Source organism: Diadema antillarum, unplaced genomic scaffold, assembly GCF_040938485.1.
Source record: "Diadema antillarum isolate AM-2024a unplaced genomic scaffold, OU_Dant_1.0 seq00000105_RagTag, whole genome shotgun sequence".
In the NCBI taxonomy this organism is placed as follows: Eukaryota; Metazoa; Echinodermata; class Echinoidea; order Diadematoida; family Diadematidae; genus Diadema; species Diadema antillarum.
This window is the reverse complement of record NW_027271191.1, coordinates 1,208,537-1,226,764: the sequence shown is the minus strand read 5'-3', so window position 1 is coordinate 1,226,764 and position 18,228 is coordinate 1,208,537. Positions and strand designations below refer to the sequence as shown.

Sequence of the window (18,228 nt, the reverse complement as noted above, 5' to 3'; positions counted from 1 at the left end):
AAACTGGAAATGTTGGAACAAAAGAAACAGTAAAATATGTAATGCTTCCTTACAAATTATTACCACATTTTTACATGGCAAAATGCTATTCAAACAAACTAAAGCCAGTTTTGGCTATGTCCAGGATGTAGCCAACTGTCACACTTTGAGCCTTTGGGCCTATACATCCTACACACCAATAAAACATTTTAGCATAAACATACATTTGCATACTATTTGTGAATACAGTGCACATATTTATGAAGTACAAGAAGCACAAAACTGACTGCTTATGGAATGCAACAAAAAAGATGAAGACAAGATGCAATAAGTAGCCAAATGTGCCTTGAGCTTTGATGAATGAAGTACTGCACATTTTGTATTCAAGGCAACAAAGCGTCATAGTACTGCTAATGCAGGTTTCCACAGTAATGTTACAACAAGTATGTCAATCTACAAGGCCATCAAATGCAGGTTACCATAATTTCAGTACTGGTATTTTTTTTCAATTACCACTGGTTTCTGCCAGGAGTCACTTTGTAATTGGTTGGTATGACCCTCTGTTCTAAACAGAACATCTTTAACACTGAGAGAAGGAATATAAAAAGACTTCTCTAAAGAATATATCTCCTGAGAGTTCCTGAAAATGTAAGCCTCTTCTGCAAAACAGAAAAAAAAAGCAAAGACCATAACCAATAATACACATGAAACACAAAACTAAAAACCTCTGAATTTTACAGCATGCATTACCACAAAAATAGCACTTCATGAATGTGGCAATTATTGAGATTTCTCCAGCATTACTTCTCAGAATTTAATGCATATGAACTGACCAAAAATATATTTCAGTGTTGGACTCTAGGAGTGTTCAACATGTGTTAACGTTGGCATGTTTCATGTGGTAGATGCATAAAAGGTGTGAATGGATAATCCCTTGCCCTGTTTCAATACAAAATTCTGCAGGAATACAAATATGGGAAGGAAAGCAAGAAAATAGTGGGTTGTTCTTTTACTTTGAAGCAATACTTATCAATGAAGGAAATACGACATGTAATACATGTACTTAGTACATGAAAATACAGGATCAAATTTTGCACTTAATTAAAGTGCAATTGTGCCCCTAAACGTCTTACAAACTTGTATTTTTTTCAATTAATGAGTACTGTATTCCAAACTTTTAAAACTATTAAGAATTACACTCAAAGAGGGCTTTACAAACCTGTCTACAGTTTAAAAATAGCAAGCTAAAAATGTTCATAAGAACTGACTAGTTGAGGTTACTTTTAAGGACAGTAGAAAACGAGTCAAGTTATACACTGCATATCATGTCCAAAGGGCAGATACGAAAAGACTACTAGTAATTTGCCTTATAATGAAGACTTCACTACCAGAGAATTGATTCCTTTGTTTGTACATGAAATGTCTAACTTTCATTTGTCCTTCTGAGCAACAAGTTCTTCAGGATGCTGCCAATGTCACACTTGTACATTCTCCTGGGTAGAACATGACAAGGACAATTATTCAAAATGCCCATGACATGCCATGTTTTACAATTATCTGATTTTTGATTTTTTTTTTTTTTTTTTTTGGGGGGGGGGGAGGGGCTCACTATTACCCAGAATGCAGAATTTCACTACTCTGTCATTTTAGTATAGGAAAAAAACATGAAACATGCTCTCTCTCTCTCTCTTTGTAGTGAATGCTCCTACAGGAATTATTAACACATGCTTAAATTACAAACAGCCACTTTTTCATTAAACAATTAGCAGTTTGACATATGGTAACATTAACATTTCCAACAATTTCCCTACTAAATGAAGTGTCTACAGAATTTATTGCACAAACTAGCTGGTACGCACATGACAGGCATGACTAATAATTACTGCCATGCAGCTGCCATGTAAACATCATTACATACAGCCAGAAACAGACAATATTTATACACATTTTGACAAAGAATTCAACCCCACAGCACATACGCTTGCAGCGAATGAAAGGAATATAATTTATTGGACACACAGAGGGACTTTAAAAATGAGAAAGTAGCAGTGTGTTCCGAAACAGCACATTCAGCAAGACTATATAATTTCACTTGATAGTCAAAATGTAGCATTTACTCCTTGGACTAAAATATGAGGTAACTACATGTATTCACAAAGATTCAAACCATCTGTTCAAGCATAATGCAGACTGCGGCCAATTTGAGCTGCAAATCTGGATATCTTGCCAATTCTCTGTTACACTGATTGTACTTACGCCCTAAATCATGTAGGTCAGAGTGATGGGCATGCCACATAAACTTATATATTGTACATACACTCTTCTTTTATGGCTGGTATCTTCTTCCACAACTTCAACATTAAATTAATACTTCTGAAATGAATTTATCAGTAAGAACTTTTACAACTGGATTGGATTTAAACAGCACCCCTCTTCACAAATCAAAGCAACAACAGCAACAATCCCCCAAAGTAAAAATATCAAGCAATTCATGTTCAACAATATCTGGATCTATGCATATTCATGGTATTCATGATACTGCACTACTGAGCAATTATGCTTATACTATTCTGCTAAATGCTACAGGCACATCAAAAATGTTCAATAATAACACAGACCCCTCTGCAAGTTTGGAGATCGACGAACTGATGAAAAAAAAAACTGCTGCTGGTTTGAACACATTGAAAATGTGATATTACATACAGATGTATTGTAATTAAGCTATTAAGCATTTCTTCTATCTTCCAAATCAAATGTGTGGTCAGTGGTTTAACTATATAGTAATTCTCATCTTATTGCATGATCTACTGCTTGTACAACATATAAATGCATAGTAAGTATGTACCTACAGTATGTCTTAAATGTTAAACAGAGCTAAAGAGATAGCCAAATTGATATGACTCTCCACATTTAAATTTCCAATTGAAAGGTGAAAACTATTCCATATTGCAAGTAAGGCAATCCAGTGTACCCTTCATTGTTTGAACTTAGCAAACAAAAGAAAAGGTGAAAGGCAACAACTAACAATATCAAATACTTACAACAATTACAGTGATCATGCTTTCATGAGCAAGTACAGAAATACAATGTATTTTGCACTATGTAAATATGACATACATATAGAGTGATAAAGGCAGACACTCTAAATGGCATTTAATGCAACATAACCTGTCTTGCTATGTAACAATACTTTTCCCACATAGGATTTAAAAGCTAAAACTATTTATCATGGCAGTGTTTAATGGCACAATCAGCTGAGAAGCAGGAATATTTTGGTTCAATTGACTTTCAGATCAGCAGCACTGTAAAAATAATACATATAAATGAGGGAAGTATTAAGAAGTACCCACACAAGGTACCTGTGGAACAGTCTAATACCTCTGAGGTGATAGCCATGGGTATCTGGACTGTGTTTGAAGAGTGTTTGTTTCAAAGATACCGAGTGTGGGTAATTATACTAGTGCCTGAACAAAATGATGTGTATTGCTTATTTTATGAAATAATGAAAATGATCCTTGTCATTTGATAAATCACCCCCATCTCAAAGTACATACTATATCTACATCTAATGTAGATCTATCATTAGATCTTAAACCAGGAAAGAATGTGAAAGTGCTAATAACCGGTTGTTAAACTTTACTTATGACTAATCAAAAGCAAAATTATGTGTTTAGCAAAATAAATGCCTCGTCATGTGTACGCTCTCAACCAATCATTTGCTTAGGATCTACCTCATCATTTCATAATATGCAGAGACTCCAACCTAAAGTACCTTCTGATCTGGAGATTCTCCCGCCTGAAACCCCTAGCAAACGGGAGACTCAAAGTTGATGTGTGCGAAGTGCAAAATTCCCAGGGTTTTAGATGCTCTCTGGTGCTATGTAAGGCTTATTTTTTCAACATACGATAGAAATATGTAAGAAATCCTTTCCAACGGGAGACAAAGAGCCAGGGCGGGAGAAATTAAATCTCAAACGGGAGAACGGGAGATTTTGCAAACATGGGTTTTCGGCGGGAGATCTCCTGTCGAAAACGGGAGAGTTGGAGTCTCTGAATATGGTATAACTTTTTTTTTTTCTATTGAAGTAATGGCTCTGTAATGATAGTGGTGCTGAGCTAATTGTTTCATTAAGCACATGACTATCAGCGAACCAGACTGATACACTTTTTGAATAATATAGCACAGTCTCTGGCTCACGGTCCAAGACATTGAATTCTATGAAAAGCCACAAAGAGGCATCAATTTACCCTTAAAATGACCACTATTTTGAAGGAAGTACCAGGATGTATAATCTCCACAGACAGGTTTATTCTGAAGCAGAAATAAATTGTGAAAATCGTCTTCGTAATGAATCCTCCTTTGGTTAATAAATAACAGTAGGCAATGAAATTGAGATGGTTCATTTGTCCTTACAATCTGTGAAATCTGGCAATGTAAGTTTGTAGAGGGAGAAAACATCTTAGTTAGTGCTGCAGTCATAGTTCATGCTTTCTCTTTGTTTTGTTTGTTTTTGTTTTTTTAAGTTTGATCACATCTATCACAAAAAGGCAAGATGCAAACCAAGTAATATTCATAGAGACCAAGAGCTGGTATTGGCAAACAAATGCTGCATTTCATTTTGAAATGAAAATAAAAGCACATTTAGTCTGTATTATGCATGGTAAATGTTTTAAAAAGAGAAAATTATGGGTTATAAATATATGTAAAACAATAAGATAAGGGTAACATTTCATGTGATCAAAAGTGCATAGACTTTTATAAATGAAGGAATATAAGATATGAGGGTAGTGTGCAAAACCCTTGCTGCAAAAGCAAAACCTGTACATAACGACGGCAGCACAATGTTTACTTCTGGTAGAAAAAATTGTACAGGCAGGAATACAATACAAAACTACTTGTCTGACAAGGCACTGAGCAAATACAATGAAGAATATGAACTGGTACTTCATTAGTATTTTATCAATATTCTTTTTGTATTTGTACTTTATCAACACTTCATTGATATCACTGCTGTGTCAACACTGAACTGAACAGGAAATTTCACAGAACAATATCTTCACCACAGGATACTTCAAGCAGGATGCCATTCGTTCATTGTCTTGTTATTTTTGTTATTCCACAGTGTGTACTTGCCATCTTAGAGTAAACAGGGCAATAAGTAGGTATGAAATAGCACACAGTTCCCTTTTGACAACAATCATTCCTGCATTACTCAAAACAGTTGATACCTGTCATACATCCAAAGAAGTAGTAGGCTTTATTGGCAAGTTTGAATTAAAAGTATTCATAGTCATCAATTAATGATTTATCTCACACAGATTGCACACTTGACAAACAGTACTGTGCAGTTGACATGTTCACACATTCAATCATTCTGAAGGGAATGGGCAGTTTTTTTTTAATTGTTTGATAGTATAATAGGAGGACAGTCGCAAATCTTCATGAGTCACTCTGATGGCAACAACATATAAAATTTATTGGATATTACACTTGCTACAAAAGATATTCAAGTAGACTAATACCACTTCAAATATTCATTCATGTTTCACTGTCTCCTTTTAAGGTATGCACTAAATAAAGAATCTCATTTCTGTAACTGCTGACATATCAGAATATCACAAATTAGAAATAAATATTTGAAGTATTCAAGCAAATTGGTCATCTTCAATCCATTTTCAGCCCATCTTTCAGGTATGAAGTGAGGTAAAACTTAACTTACATGTTAGTCTGCAAATCAGATTAGACATTTACTTGGCACACCAATACATGTGTGGCCATTTTAGCCACTGTGTACAGAAACACGTGAAAACAGAGTCTGACAAGTCAGACAACATATCCCATTCTGATCTGCGTTACATGAAAACAAGGAGATTGAATCAGAGGCCAAACCTGTCCCAAGATTTGGACAGGCCAAACCTTTCCCAAGATTTTGTACCAGGACATGCCTTGATATCAGTCACCTTTAATAACCTCTACAAGATCACACCACCTACACTTTCATTACAGTGTATTTACTGACTGTTCAAAGACTATCTTCATGAAAGACTGGAAATACACATGCTCTTGCCTTGATCATTCATCAAATGTTCATTATAAACAAAAAGCACACAAAGAAAAGCAATCAGGTTTGAAATAGTTGTCATCAGCTGATTGTAATTTTGCCTGTTTATCTCTCATGCAACCAGCTGGACAAATATACTGAACATTTGAAAGTGGATAATTTCAATATAAGCTCATTGGGCATGGATTTCATTTTGAGAAGAAGGAGTGGGAAGTAGCAAGACATGTGGCACTGGTTCATGAGAAAGATTATATCTTATATCATGTATATCCTTGGCATGAATTCAGCTGCTGAGCAGTCTTTTGATAAATTGACGTTCTGCATCACTGGCAAAGCTCAACTCTTGGTTAAAGGTATCAGGACCTGCACAGATGAAACAAATACAAATGAACAGAGAAGATACTACTTGGTAATACACAGAAGGCCTTACAAGTGATTTTGCAAAACTGTGAAGGAAGGGGAAAAACAAGTTTTATTTTATTTTTAATGCAATGAAACAATGAAGAAATATGTTAAATTGATGCCATGACTGTATGAATGGATTGGCCGACGATCTGATACACACTGCTTATAAGGGAAATCATGCAGACTTTTTACCTTGTGAGATCTAATGCATATGTGGCTGACATTCCTTAGGATATACAGGTCACTATCATCTAAACTTTTCAAGTCTTGAAAAGTCTTAAAAAGTTAGTTTCATGGTTATTTAAAATGGAATATTTAATTACAATATACATGTGTACATATTGTTTACAATGGAATACAGGAATATGTTTACACATGTATACTTAATACAGTTTTTGCTTTCCTAACCTTTCACAATCAATCTTTTCTTTGTCAGAGTTATGGGAGGTACTGGTAAAAGGTACGCAGAACAAGGCCCTCACCACCAGGCTGACGGCTTGCCTTGAGGAGGTCACTGTTTTCATGCCTTCCCCATGCCAATAGTAGCCACCATGTAAAAAACACTTGCACTACGAATCACTGCTTTCATCTTACCCAGATATTTGTCAAGTTGACGGACAAAGTCAGCTATGGCCTCTTGAAAGACAGATTGGTCCTGTGGCAAAAAGATGCATAAAGTGGTTGAAAAAAAATGAAATAACCAATACATATAAAGATTTTATATATATGATACACAGGAGAAGCAACCTATACAATCATTCAGTACTAAGGAAGGCAATGGAAGTCATGTCAAACCTTCCTTTTCCTTTAAAAAAGGAATATGATGAGAGCTATAGATGAAAACCATACATTCCAGAAGTGAAAAAAAAAATAAAAGAGCAACAAACAAGAGGAAGGCAGAAAGAGAAAGAGGCATACAGAGATACCAAAAAAAAAGAAGAAGTAAAAAACAATAGTCAGAGAGATACCTTGAGACAGAGAAAGATAAAAACAAAGATGATCACGTAGAGATCCAGCAAATGTATGTAAACATACAGAGGCACGGAGACAATGGGATAAAGCAAAAGGACCAGACACAGACGCAGACATGCAAAGACACACACACAGAAAGACAGAGGGAAGGCCAAAGTACACTAAAGGACTAAAAAAAAAAAAAAAAAAAGACAGCGTGTCAACAATTCCCTTGTACAGCTTTTCATCAGACACATTTAATGACGTACATTTATCCATAGAGATAAGCTCCAGTTCAAAAACATAACTATTTTTATGCCATAGCCTAAGGATGTAGGAAATGTGGTTCGTCTGATGCAAAATTTACCGAGAATTTCAACATCCCAAGAGAACAGCAAATTATTAAACACATACATACTGCATGGTGTGCAAGCCCCTAGTCATGGCTTGCGGAAAAGACAGTGATTCAGGGAGAAACAGGAGTAGAAGGAAGCAAGAGACACTTGTAACATCCTGGTCAAGAAACACATGCTGGTCAGAAAAAGTATGAGCATTGATCTTGACATGAATTCAACCTGCATATGTACATTTCTCTGTTCATTACTGCAATCAAAGATTGCAAATTTAACCACTAGCAAAATTTTTCGTAATTCCTGATTCACAAAGAATTAGACTCGCTAAAAGTTAACACTCTGACAGTCATTCTAAACATGTGGGTCATCTTATTTAGGAGGATTAAGTCTGTTTGACAGGTAAATGTAAACTGCTGCATTGAATTTTCTCATTAATTTCAGTGCATGATTCATTACACAGTGAACAGTGATATTTGACACTGGATGATTTTGACTGGCCTCAAGTGCACTCTTTTAAAGACCCTTTTTTAAACAGCTGAGATGTGTATAAATCTCTGCTCACCTCTTCATCCTCCTCCCAGCTATCCCAGTCAGAGTCTGAGTCTTCCTTGTCAGTGCCTGAAGATGGAGAGACTCCAATACCCCTGGCTGTCTGCTGGTCACTGCCTGAAGATAGCCTGGGTGTCTGGTTACTCCCACCACTGGCATTCAGAGCCAGAGACTCAGACAAAGGGTGGCTGGATCCTGAAACATATAATACAAGTATACCGATATTGACAAATTAGTGAAAAACTTATTTTTCAAAGCCCTGCTGTGTACAGCATTATTGCTATTGGTGAATATTTGAATACTTAGTAGACACCTTGCAGACACAGAATTGGCATGTGCTATGTTTAGATCAATTGTCTCCCTCTGTACAAATAAGTTTGTAAGCAGGGTTATGCAAAAACATATTGTGTACATCAATATAAAAAAGGAACATTATTTTCTGCATAAATCCTGACTAGATATCTGAGGCAGTTTTTATTACTCAGCTGCAAGATTTTAATCTGAAACAGTATACCAGAGACTGAAGAATGACTGTTGTGATGTGCAGTCTTCACCAAAAATAAAATCAACAGAGAATTCATATCACTTCTACAAAAGTAGCAGTCCTATCTAAAAACAATAAAAACATAATGTTATTGTTCATTGCTGGAAAAAAAAAAACCAACAACCTACATCCGGGTCATATACGTGATACTCATTTATCCATACTAGCAGAGTATGTTTCTAAGGATGCAGGATGGTTGTATTTGGTCAGAACAAACCACTTGTTTATATGGAACAGCATTCTATTCATCAAATCTGATGAATCTGACATCACTTGTTCAACTAATGACATACATTCTCCACAGGGAGAAACATTTGTTCCATTTGTCTTGTCTTTCTTTTTGTTTGAACAGTACACTGTAGTTGAAGGTTGAAACAGTATAACAGCTTTTATGAAAGAAAAAGGAATGTGTTTATGACATTCTGGTTGAGCAGTAGAGGATTTGAAGTAACAAAGACTCACACAGATAATGGTTCAATTCTATAGCTACTTGCTCCTTGCGTTGTCATTGTCAAATTTTTTGTCGAATTCATTTTTTTTTTTTCAGTTCTCTCACACATCTTAGGACATTGTGCCAATCTAAACAAATTGATACAAATTGAGATCTATCACCCTAGGGATACATTTGTTCCATTTGTCTTGTCTTTATTTTTGTTTGAACAGTACACTGTAGTTGAAGGTTGAAACAGTATAACAGCTTTTATGAAAGAAAAAGGAATGTGTTTATGACATTCTGGTTGAGCAGTAGAGGATTTGAAGTAACAAAGACTCACACAGATAATGGTTCAATTCTATAGCTACTTGCTCCTTGCGTTGTCATTGTCAAATTTTTTGTCGAATTCATTTTTTTTTTTTCAGTTCTCTCACACATCTTAGGACATTGTGCCAATCTAAACAAATTGATACAAATTGAGATCTATCACCCTAGGGATACTATCTGCCCAGTTAGGTGAAAAAAAAAATCATGGGGTATTAAAGAAGAAATTTAAAATCTAAAGGTAATATGCACGACACACGATGGATGCTGGCTGATATATGATTGAAACCTTTGACTCAGGTGAGCTAAAAACACCAAATATTCTTGTCTGGCAAGAAAGTTGGCACATAATTGAAATAGCAGCATGAGCAAATACATTTAATTATCACTTACAATGTACAAATGCACTATCTTTATTATTCTGATCATTTGATGGCAGAAGTGCTGAAATGCTCTAAGAGCTAAACCAATGTTTGTCTACTTATTTGCCCCAATGAGTCCTGTACACTTCTAATGTATGTGCACAAGTTTTCTCATGGATGAAGCTTCAAAGGAAACCAAAGCCCAAATATAATTGTGGATTTTGAATGAAAGCAGCAACATTATTAGAACACATCAATGAAAAGTTGAGGAAAATTGGATAATCGATTAAAAAGTTACACATTTTCAATATTTCAGTACTGTTATTGCTGAATAAGAAGACTACGGAAGTTCATGATGTCATTATGGACAACAATATAAAGAAAATTTTAGAATTCCACAAAATGTAATTTTTCATGAAAAGTATACATTCCATCACATTGTTATGGACATTAGGTAAAGGCAATATTATTCCCCCTGCTGTCTGAAAGCAGTAAATCAAGTGCTCTTTTGTTATGCTAGAAAAGTACAAATATGTTTAATTTTCTTTATATTTCCCATATATTTTGTTCACATTTTCACTTCTTTTTCTCCTGCACATTTCCAACAGCCCAAGCACACTACTTACCCTTCCGTTCCACCTCTTCCTCCTCCTCATCATCATCAGAGATTCTCAGGTTATCTACAGGACTGGCAGGGATGTCATTGGAGGCAAAGAGGACCAGTTTGCCTCCTATCCCCCTTTCATTGTCATCATCAGCAAAAGTCAATGATGCCGCAGTCAGTGACTGTAACATTGACAAGCACATAGACTATCACTAACAATGGGAACGAGTAGGATATAATTCATGACAGATGTTGAAGACCTGTATAATAAGAGCTGTGAATGGTCATGACTAGCTTGGAGGATGACATGAATCCACTGAGGGTCTCCAACAGACAACTTATCAAGTCTTTTGATAGGAAAAGACCACATGAGCCATTCTTGGGTGTTTCTCAACATATGTATATATATATTTTTTTTTTTTTTTTTTTTTTTTTCTGGATAGTGTAAATTCTATTGACTTTACAGCTTCCTTCAATATATGGTACTAGTTGTCTTCAAAGCTTGCTTCTTTGCTAGCAGAATATTACTGCTGCATGAGGATAAGTTATCATTATTCTGTTCCTGAAAAGATAACATTATAAAATGAGTATGTCATACTTGGTACACTTGATGTGGCTGCTGAAAACCTGGGGGTATGTGAACAGTAGGCCTATAGGCAAGGATCAGGTGTCTATTCTACTCTGTTGAACTTTATGTGTGATATCAAATTTGAAATTTGGATGGTGCACACTTGCTCATAGATCACTTTGTTTTCTTTTCATTTCATTTACTTTGTTCCTAACAAAAATGCAATTGCAAATAACACATTTAAATGCACATCATTACACAAAATCAGTACAGTATTGTAATCAAGGAAAATACTGTAAATTGAAATACAATAAATATGGAACTATTATGACAAACAATAATAAAAAAAAAATGTTGGAAATGGAGGAGACTCCTAAAAAGCAGGGTTTGTAGTTTGCAGGTTCCTCATAAACAATAATGCATTGTCTAACAAAGTATGAAACATGAGATCCCGCCCTTTCAGTGTAACAAGTGACCAATCGGCACAAGTCTGGAGAAGAGATAACATTCTGATGTCATCTGATCGCAACATCATTAACATGTGAGAAGCATAAAGCATACAGAACACACTGAAAGTGAAGGGTAATAGTAGGAGTGACATTTTCACTCATGGATACTGAGTATTTAACAGCATGAGATCTCTTAAAGATAGAGTGAAAATGGCTTTCTAGCTGACTTCATCATGATTCCTTAATCCATTCTAGCTAAAAATGGGAATGAACTAGGAATAACCCTCATACTTATATTTAGCATAAGGGTCTATAGAATTATCAAAATAAGGAACATGCTTTATTTTCATTCATTCTTTATCATTTAATATTCAAATGTTGATTTTCATAAGGTTTCTCAATTTCAAGTAGCAATCTACATACATGTATATGTACATAATACTACTTTTGTATCATTACAGGTTTTAAGGAAATGCTCATAACCACTAATTTTGACAACTAAAACCCAACTGTATCTTCGTCATTTTCAGCTTCTTCATGGTACAAAATATAAACAGCAGAGCTGATTACAGGTTTCCTTAAATGCATCATAACTTCCAATATATTTTGTACATGTATGAATCTACAAAGATAAAAATAAAGTAGGGCAACTCACAGTAGAATCAAATCTTGCTGCTATTGCAGAAAACAACCTCTGTAGATGAGATGCTGATGGGACACACACACTGAGGTCTTGATACATCTCCAGGACCTGACGCAGTGTAGAGAGGTCCAAAGTCTAAGAGAATGAAGTGAATAAATTATTCCTATTTCATTAATGTGTTACTGGTTTGCTGGCATATTTTTATTTGAAGAAGAGAGGGAGAAAAACAACAAAAACAAGTGGTAAAATGAAGAATGTGAACACTACACTAAGAAAATCAAGTTTTTCAACCCATTAAACAATCACATGCAATAAGTTGCTCACCCCTGATATCAAAGCAAGCTGACATGATCGAAAATAATATAAAATAGGACATACTTTTTAGTCCTACTACTACTACTGCTACTGCTACTACTCCTACTACTACTACAACGATGACGACGAAGACGATGACTGCAACAACAACAGTAATGACTATTACTACCACTACTACTGCCATTCCATGAGCTAAATGCAGTCCATATATTTGTAGGTATTTTTTATACGTGACCAGTTGGAACTTTATGCCACAAATTCTAGTATTTCAAAATGTTTTCTTTCAAGTGAGCAACATGATATCAGTCAAAGTAAGTTTTAGTTTTGTCCATGCTAATGTAGGGTGACTTCTCTCTTTGTTTCTGACAACCATGTACCAAAAATGACCATCTCAAACAGCCAGTCATATTATATTTTTCTGCACATATGTCCACACAGCAGGGCCTTCCTCCACATGATGTTGATGATTACTTCTTCCTTTCACTCCACTTGCCCCCTGATGTCATCATAAGATGGAACCAACTCATCTCTGGTAACGTTCCTTCTCTCAAGTTCTCTCTCAAGTCCTTTTTGTTTTTTCTAAAGTCATGGTTTCTGGGACAGCCGTCAAGACATTAAACTTGTAAACATGCTTACAGCACAACTTTGTCCACAGACTCAGTTCAACAGCAATTCCATTAACTTCTTAAAGCCTGCTAGCACATCACATGCCTTCCAGATTATCACCAGGAAGCTATTAGTAAGCATGACTGTTCATCCCTTGTGTCAAAATCATTTCCACCTTAAGTGGGCCAAAATCTCATGATCTTGTGCTTCTCTAAAGTGCATTGTGACCTCCATATCTTTTAGTGTTGCACCATTTCTTCACCTTAATTGGAATTTACCTCAATTATATATTGTGAATGCAGAAATATTAGTAGTATGTACCAGTGAAGTTTGTGGAAAATCTGATGATCTGTTCAAAAGTTATGAATTTCTAAAATTTTGGTTCAATATACATGTCATCATTGCCAAATAAGAAGACTACAATTCCTGATGTCTAAGTAGAACAGTAATATAAGAGACCATAAAGAGAATTCCACAAAATTTCATATTTGTAAAAGTACACAGTATTTTGACATTTTATCTATGCTGATAAGGGTAGTATTATTGCCCCTGCCTTCTGAAAATGAACCTGGTATTACAGTAAAGTGCTCTCTCATTATGCTACAAAAAGAAAAATATAATATCAATAATTTCATAGACAATTAGGAAGCTTAATTTCCTCATTAAACTAGAATTATCACTGAAGGTGATTAATACCCCCCTAGTGTTGCTTTATAGTATGTGATGTCATGTTGGCAATGACGTTAATACCAAGTTTGTGCATTTGTCGAATTGGAAACAGAATAATTTTAGTTTACTGTACAATTACAGAGTTGACACTGAGTTGACACTTACAGAAAATGGAAACATGCTTTCCCCCAGCATCACTACACTTAAAGACCATCATACACACCAAATTTGACCTTCATAGCTTGAATGGTTTATTTTGATTAAAAAAAAATGAGTGGTTACCATGGAAACACATTTTCCTTAAACTAACACATCAGTGTCTTGCAAAATTACACTTCTAAATCATACATACTAAGTTTGACTTTAATTGCTTGAATGATGGAAAAGTTATTCGATCTGCAAGGTTTTGGTAAAATTGTGGCTACCATGGCAACGGTTTGTGTGACAAACACAAAAATTATGTGTTCCACATCTATACCTCAGGGCCATAATGCCTACCAAATTTGGTTTCAATTGCTTGAAAACTGGGGAAGAAGTTCACTCCCTAGGATTAAAAAAAAACCAAAACATGCGATTACCATGGCAACACATTGTCCGATACAAATACAAAGGACATTTTGCAAAACTACACTTAAAGAGCATCATACACACCAAATTTCACCTCCATAGATTAAATGATTAAATTTGATGCAAAAATGAGTGGTTACCATGGCAACACATTTTTCTTATATCAACACATTGGTGTCTTGCATAACTACACCTCCCAATCATCACACATACTAAATTTGACCTTAATTGCTTGAATGACGTGGAAGTTATTCAATCTACAAGGTTTTGGTGAAATTATGGTTACCATGGCAATGCTTTGTCCGTCAAACAAAAAAATTATGTGTTCCACATCTATGCCTCAAGGCCATAATGCCTACCAAATTTGATTTCAATTGCTTCAAACCTGTGGAAGTTGTTCACTCCACAAGATTTCGAAGAAAACATGCGGTTACCATGGCAACACTTTGTCAAGTACAAACACAAAGAGTGTCTTGCATAACTACACCTATAGATCATCATAGATACCAATTTTGAAATTGATTGCTTACATACTACGGAAGTTATTCAATCCACAAAGTTTTGGTAAAATTATGGTTACCATGGCAATGCATTGTCCGACAAACACAAAAAACATGTCTTGCACATCTATACCTCAATATCATCATTTACCCTAAGTTTCATTTAAATTGCTTCAAAACTGTAGGAGGAGTTTGCGATGCAAGATTTTGCAACAGACCAACCGACCGACCGCCCGCCCGACCGACCGCCCGCCCGCCCGCCCGCCCGCCCGACCGCCCACCCGACCACCCGTCCGCCCGACCGACTGCCCGCCTGACCAACATCATGATGATTCCTATCACACTATGTGTGGCAGGGGTATAACTATGTACCTTGGACTTAATAAGGGTTGTCATTTCCCACAAGGCAAGCTCCAGGCTATTGTGGAATTGTTGAGGAATCTCAGATCTTCCATGTTCTGTGATGTGACCCTTTACTATGGTAACCAGTATAGAGCATCTGAGGATGTAATCATGGGGAAAAATGTGAACATGAAACTACAAACAAACGTTTAATTTTGAACAAGAAAATTCTGGTCGTAATGAAGTAAGCTTCGCCAATGACAAGTAGTAAATCAACACTTTATTGAAGCATATCAAACAAAAAGTAAAATACTGTATTAAAGATTAACAACACTACTGCAAGTGAGAAAGAAATGTATGAACAAGCATATATGATTTAAAGACACAGATCTAACAGTAACTCACAAAATATTATTCTACATCAGCAGCACAAAATTTACTGCTCCTACAACCTTACACTTGAATAGGTACATTTCGCAAACATGGTAATGATTGTGCTTCCATAATTCTATATGTGGAACTCCAGTGATCACAGGCATATGTAAACATGTGTAATCAACCATTCAAATTATCTCCAGCAAGACTGTCTCAAAATGGATTTTACATTTTTTAAACATGTAGGCTTTTAATAGAATGAAGATCATCAAATCAGGTGCAAATTACATTATGTTTGCTGAATTATAATGTGACTCTAAGTTATAAAGATCTTGTTTTTATTGAGGATTTCATCCTACCCATTCAGGACATCTTACCCATCTAGAAGTGCTTTGGCAATGTCTTCATCTTCCTGGTAATCCCCAAGCTGTGCACAGAGGACTGGCAAGGTGCAGCTAGCCATGGTGGGGTGGCATCGCCGTAGGTATTCTAGCATGAGACAGTGGCTTTCCCGCAGCACATAACGCTCAAGCTGCTTGCTGTATGACTCTGCACTCTCATCCTTCAAGCAGCAGCTGTAAAGGGCAAGGGTTAGAGCGGGAACATACTTAATACTCATCAACACACATGTGAGGGGAGTAGTATGTATATATCCCAAATAGTACTTTTCCAAGTATTACATCAAAAGATCATAATACAGATTTTAGGTTTCAGAAAGCTGGTTTCATTGTGAAACAACGCAGGTCAACATCAGTTTTGATAGTGAGTGTTATCATGACAAGTACGTACCAACAGTGTGACTGGGTCTTTTTTACTTTTGAGAAATATAACAGCCCTGCCGGCTGTCAGACAGAAGCTCGGTGGTCCAGTGGATACATGGCTTCTACTAAAACACTGAATAATTGGTGCATATTTAAGTCAATGTAGGGCAATTTGTCAATCAGTTGCAACAAATGCATAATATGAAATTTGTACATGAAATCACCCTACATTATGTAAGAAAGAGAAAATGCAGGAAATTATCACATGAGCCTATCTCTGGACTCTGGATGTATATATATATATATATACAGTCAAACCTGCCTTAGCGGCCACCTCTCTATAGCGGCCACCTGTCTATAGCGGCCACTGAAAAATCCCCCCGAGAGAAAAGCCATGTTAAAGACCCTGTGTATAGCGGCCACCTGTCTAACGCGGCCAGCGGCCACAAATTTTGTTTCCCGCGGTAGATTTTAACCTGTCTATAGCGGCCAAAAACCCGATGGAGCCGTAGCCGAGCTGATAATTCTGCTTTTTAGCCGTGCCAGTCATTTCTGGGCAACATTCAGTGATCGCCACCGTTGCATTCATCACTTATTCAGTCACAATAATGCACTAATTCATGACTGTGCACATGCTACATCTAGTGTACTGTGCAACAATTTCATAAACACCGGCATTGTTCTAGATATGCATGATACACACGTGTGCATACGTACACACATAAATGTACATGTATATACAACGATGATACATGTACATGTAGGCAATGCACACAAAGTTGGATTACCTGTCTATAGCGGCCACCTGTCTATAACGGCCACTTTTTCCGTATCCCTCGGGTGGCCGCTATAGACAGGTTTGACTGTATATATATATATATGGATATATATATATATATATATATATATATCGTCGCTGGGATGACAAGACCTTGTGTCTGTAATTTTGGTTAAAATTACTTTTTTGGATTAATGGTCAAACAAGGAAAAGTAGAAATTACGCGGTGCGTAATACATGTCCCCGCCGGAAGTAGCATTTAGTAGCAAAATGTACAATATAGGTAAAAAGATGAAGGTCAAAGGTCAAAGAAGTCAAAGGTCAAAATTCTATGTAGAAGTTTTGAAGCCCTCACCTAGTGCCATCACATAAAGCAAACGGAATCGAAATCGGGTGAGAAATGGCGAAGGAGTAGCATTTTGTAGCCAATGTACAATATAGGTAAAAAAATCAAGGTCAAAGGTCAAAGAAGTCAAAGGTCAAAATTCTGTGTAGAAGTTTTGAAGCCCTCACCTAGTGCCATCACTTAAAGCAAACGGAATTGAAATCGGGTTACAAATGGCAAAGGAGTAGCATTTTGTAGCAAAATGTACAATATAGGTAAAAAATCAAGGTCAAAGGTCAAAGGTCAAAATTCTGTGTAGAAGTTTTGAAGCCCTCACCTAGTGCCATCACATAAAGCAAACGGAATCAAAATCGGGTTAGAAATGGCGAAGGAGTAGCATTTTGTAGGCAATGTACAATATAGGTAAAAAAATCAAGGTCAAAGGTCAAAGAAGTCAAAGGTCAAATTCTGTGTAGAAGTTTTGAAGCCCTCACCTAGTGCCATCACTTAAAGCAAACGGAATTGAAATCGGGTTACAAATGGCGAAGGAGTAGCATTTTGTAGCAAAATGTACAATAAAGGTCAAAAATCAAGGTCAAAGGTCAAAGAAGTCAAAGGTCAAAATTCTGTGTAGAAGTTTTGAAGCCCTCACCTAGTGCCATCATATAAAGCAAACAGAATCAAAATCGGGTTAGAAATGGCGAAGGAGTAGCATTTTGAAGCAAAATGTACAATATAGGTCAAAGGTCAAGGTCAAAGGTCAC

At 36.2% G+C, this 18,228-nt stretch overlaps 1 protein-coding gene across 1 annotated transcript in view; it reads right to left on the bottom strand.

Moving 5' to 3' along the window:
• Nucleotides 1-6,090: 6,090 nt before the first annotated feature.
• Nucleotides 6,091-18,228, bottom strand: part of LOC139726943 (uncharacterized) — a 60,168-nt gene continuing 48,030 nt past the window's right edge. The window contains exons 20-26 of the mRNA XM_071637931.1: nt 15,978-16,175; nt 15,256-15,382; nt 12,239-12,361; nt 10,589-10,748; nt 8,313-8,494; nt 7,041-7,101; nt 6,091-6,404 (exon numbers count right to left, since the gene is read on the bottom strand). Of these exons, the coding sequence (XP_071494032.1) occupies nt 6,325-6,404; nt 7,041-7,101; nt 8,313-8,494; nt 10,589-10,748; nt 12,239-12,361; nt 15,256-15,382; nt 15,978-16,175 (931 nt within the window). The 3' untranslated portion in view covers nt 6,091-6,324. The remainder of the gene's footprint in view (nt 6,405-7,040; nt 7,102-8,312; nt 8,495-10,588; nt 10,749-12,238; nt 12,362-15,255; nt 15,383-15,977; nt 16,176-18,228) is intronic.